Here is a 4394-nt window from a genome sequence, read left to right on the forward strand (position 1 = left end):
GAGCATATAATAACTATGAAAGCAGCACCTAGCAATCAAGACAACTGCATGTAGTCTCTAAGTCCAAACTCTCCTTCCACTTTGGTCCCTAACACCAAAGTGTGTAGCATAAGCAGCACATAAGATTATTTTTACTTACTATAAACACTTAAAGAAAGATTCCCCATTATTAAAACAAAAGAGAAATTTTATTTTTTGGTTTGTAGAAGGAAGAGAGGCTGCTGACTACTTCAGATAAAAACAGTATTTAAAAGAAATTTTCCTTTAGTGGCAGAGCTAGCTGCAGTAAATCTTTGATACAGATCTGAAGTGTTAAATGATAGCCTACCCTGCAAAGGTATGCTCTTGCATAGACTGCAACCAGTGGATCTCCAATTCCTCTAATCATAGACGTTAACCGTGGGAGACATTCCGAAATCCCCCTGTTAAGATTGTTCAGAAATGAAAATGAGACTTAACAATCGATAACAGAATTATATCACCTACAGATAACTTCAGTAGCTGCCTTGTAGATTGACAACTGAGCATGAGTTATAGAAACACCTACCAAAGAAGCAGCACATTAGCACAAAATTTTATTTCAGAAGTAAAATTTTATGTGTATAGTAACAGATATCCTATATTCAAATTGCAGTATTTGCCATTAGGAGTAGTGCAGATAGCCGGGTTGGATGCTTGGCCTGTAAAAGACAAGCACAACTAAAAAACTCCCCCTCTAGTTTGGAGGTACAGCAGAGCTCTAGAAGGGCTGTAATTCAGCATGAAGAAAGCATCCACTTAAAGCAGAACCGGCAGAACTCCGTGTATGTCTCATTCTCCCACAGGTCCTTTTTGACAGAGCTGTACTAGTGCCTGGAGATGAGGCCCATCAATTCCAGTAGAAGAACTGCTTTTTAGGGATAATGAAGTTGTCACTACAGTAGCAATTTGGCTTACAACACTCATTTCAAAATATAACTGAAAAAGGCGATTACACATGAAGGAACATTTTCAGCTCAGCAACTGACACTGTTTGGCAACACATGAAGCTTATACCAAGATTTTCAATAGATAATGGTTCATTGCTCCTAAATTGTTGCTTCAACTCCATCTCTAGCAATATGACAAATCAGTATTTCCCTTTCAGTTTCCATCCTGTCTTTTTGCCACACTCGTCATCTCAACAATCTTGCTTTCCCCTCCACCATCTGAAGCCACTGGTTTTTAATTTGCAAATTCCTGATGTCACAATTATACATATATTCCAAAACTGCAAGCACTATTCCAAAACTGCAAGAACTGTTCACCTTGAATTTATTCCAAGGCATTCTCACTAAAAACTCCAAAAACTTTCAGTACTGCTTCTTCTCAGACCTATTGAGACCCTATGCACCATTAATCACAGAACTTGCATGCTTAACTCCTTAAATTAGTTTATAAGCCTGCCCATTTGCTTCCTTCCCACACTTAACATTTACTCTTACGTTTTGGATAAGAACTTATTGCACTTCAGTATTGCTGCTTCCACGTAACTAAAATGAAGCCAAGTTAAGGAACAAAACTAAGATGCGTGCCATTTAAAAACACAAAACCGAACTTACACACCGAATACATATTGAACGAACTATTTCAAGGCCTTCTCTAATTAATTTCACTACACTTTTTTGATTTTTATGATTTATCTACAAGATTTTTGTTGTTTCTCAAATTTTCACACATCAGCTCTACTCTATCACTGCCATGCTGCTCATCACCAATAATTCAGTTTACTATGAAACATGACTCAAAATTAAATTCAAAACAAAGTCAGTATAAACATCAAATTATTGTGGATTTTTATTGAAACAAACATGTTCATTTTTGGAAAGTCTATAAAAAACCTGCAGACACTCCAAGAGTCTCATTTGACAAGGATACAATCTGGGAATGAGTTCTCTGATTGAAGCAATCTTGAAAAACCAGTTTAAGCAAGTTTCTTTTGCGGTATCGTTAACACACTCTGGAGAAAAATTATCTGGGGAAAAAAAAACAACCACCCAGAAATAGTTACATTCTTTCTGGAAACAAGTTACTTTTCACTCTAGGTTTGAAATTGTATTCTCTTTCTTTCAACAAGGAATTAGGCATACCACAATAAACTAAGCAGTATGTTTGATTCTCAGCTCTCTCTTGCAGCAGTAAGAGCTGAATACACAGACAGCAAGAAGAGGTAACTAGAGCTTCCTTTTTGCATTAAGTAATATTTCAGAAGCTGAAGTCAGGCACTCAAAGCTAATCTCAGATCTGACACTTAGAAATCTAACCTCTGCCTCCCCGCAAAAGCAGAAATTGTAAAAAAAACATAGGGAATCTGTAACAAATACATGTATATAAATCTATAACAAATGCATACATATAAAACAAATTTAAGCACTCAAATTCTTTACTTTAAAAGGCTAATATAATCTTTAAAGAATATTATTTAAAACTATATTGCAAGAAGTAGGAAATACTAAATACTGACAGAACACTTGCTTTTTTACACTAAACATCTAACACTGCAGCGCAGTTCTCTCCTCCTGAGCTCCGGGACTATTTGTGTCAGCTGCCAGCAGGAAAATGCTGCCACCCCGGGGTGGAACAGATGGATTATGGGGACAGTGCTCTGGTCAGGCAGGCATACAGTTGCATGGCTAACTGCCTCCTCTTTCTCCAGATTGCCTGGAACAGAAGGCAAAAATGGGCTTCTTGGGATCTACCCAGGTTTGAGGCAAGACGGTTGGGCAAGATGAGTCCCTCTTCTTCAGTGATAAAGCTACACAGGCAGCTGCTGTGAATGTCTGCTTATAAACTAGTTGGGAAACAGTTTTAAAATACCAGTGCTCTCTCATCCCTGCCCCCAGAAGGTGAGAAGCTCCTGATCCACAAGAAAATTTCCCGCTTCCGAGACTAGAGAAGCAACACACTACATGCTGACTGAGTACAGGAAGATGTTCTTTCTCATCTAGGACCACAGGAGTCCTCGTCCAACTTTGTTTTGCTCGGTTCCCACGGGATGAGCATGAAGGTTGGGCCTGAAGTCCCTGGGGGTTCACACTGCCATGCAGAGCAAGCACAGCACAGATTTTCCTTCTTCCTCCCACTTTTATAGCTGCTTGGGAAGTTCCCACCAGCAATGCCCGTGGCAGCTGTAGAGCTGCAGCATGAGCTCAGCTCTCCAGAACGCAGGTAACTGCGCCCAGTAATTGTGACATGCTACGGGAATTGTCTGCGTTCATTAATGTTTATAAGAACAGTTTATCAGAGCTGCAACAACCAAATTTATTTTAAGTATTTTCTGTAAGTTTATTTCAAATTTAAGTATTTGCTGGTTTCAGGCTTCTGGCTCAAATCCTATGGATTTAACTGTAACCTAATAGTACTGTTGCACTGCCAACTACAGAGTAAGAATGTTTCATATTTCAAGGACATGCGCTTAATACACTCCAAATTGCAAGGAAAAGCCTATATTTCAATGGAATGTTTTGGTGCCTTCTTAAAGAAGTACTTCCATATACAGTTGTACCGTAAAGGTCAAATTAAACTTTTACATTGTGTTAGAACTTCAACTGAAAAAAATGAAAAGGGCCCAAATTAGAAAGATCATACTGACAGCCTGCTCCTTCTTCCAAAATTCTTCCCTAATGAAAGCAAAACTATCAACAGTTTCCAATGTAGCAACAAAAACATTTCTTTACCAAAAGCTGAGACTCTCAGCTTTGTCTGTATATTCTTCACAGTTAAAATGTAAACTTGCATAAACACTGTGAATGCTATATGCAATGGATTTTACTCTGTTAAAAACTAAAAATTACTAGATTCAAATCAGAACGTTTTTCATAGGAAATAAAGTAGCATGGGTCCCGTTTAACCTTTCTCAAGTTAGTTCAGACATGATTTTTTCCAGGAGCACGGTAGAAACTAACACAAAGTTACCTGGCAAAGAGACACGATTTTCCACGCACATTGATAGAATTCTTTCATACACAAGTTTTCCTGTTTAAAAAAAAAGAAAATAAAAAAATAGTACAAAGGATCGTAACAAACTAACGAACTGTAAAACACAAAATGTTAATACAAAGGTTCCCTCTCCAGCATACATTGAAATTAGCTGGAAAAAACTGCCTATAACACTAACATGCTGCCCTCTAGCGAGGCTGAAATGTTAAGTCTGAATTTAGCACTTCGCACACTATTAAAAAAATTTATCTGGCTCCCTTAAGTGCAGAGGTAGCACACAGGTCAGATTTCTCCCAGGCAGGAAAGGACAGCTGGTGTCCTGTCTTTGCTGAGTTTGGATATTATGTTATCTTCAGCAACTGTCAGTAAGTAGGAAAGAGCACAAAGGGGAAGCAAGACCTGAAAAAACAACTGGATCTATGTCATAGCATATCCTG

The 4394-nt window shown here is 38.2% G+C and overlaps 1 protein-coding gene across 1 annotated transcript in view; it reads right to left on the bottom strand.

Moving 5' to 3' along the window:
* Nucleotides 1–4394, bottom strand: part of LOC104077023 (chromosome unknown open reading frame, human C16orf62) — a gene marked incomplete at its 3' end in the record, with an annotated part of 44328 nt that overhangs the window by 31200 nt on the left and 8734 nt on the right. Inside the window, exons 8-11 of the mRNA XM_009578084.1 lie at nucleotides 3934–3993; nucleotides 1897–1993; nucleotides 1464–1511; nucleotides 329–422 (exon numbers count right to left, since the gene is read on the bottom strand). Of these exons, the coding sequence (XP_009576379.1) occupies nucleotides 329–422; nucleotides 1464–1511; nucleotides 1897–1993; nucleotides 3934–3993 (299 nt within the window). The remainder of the gene's footprint in view (nucleotides 1–328; nucleotides 423–1463; nucleotides 1512–1896; nucleotides 1994–3933; nucleotides 3994–4394) is intronic.

The sequence above is a fragment of the Fulmarus glacialis genome, unplaced genomic scaffold (genome assembly GCF_000690835.1).
Source record: "Fulmarus glacialis isolate BGI_N327 unplaced genomic scaffold, ASM69083v1 scaffold40945, whole genome shotgun sequence".
Taxonomy (NCBI): Eukaryota; Metazoa; Chordata; class Aves; order Procellariiformes; family Procellariidae; genus Fulmarus; species Fulmarus glacialis.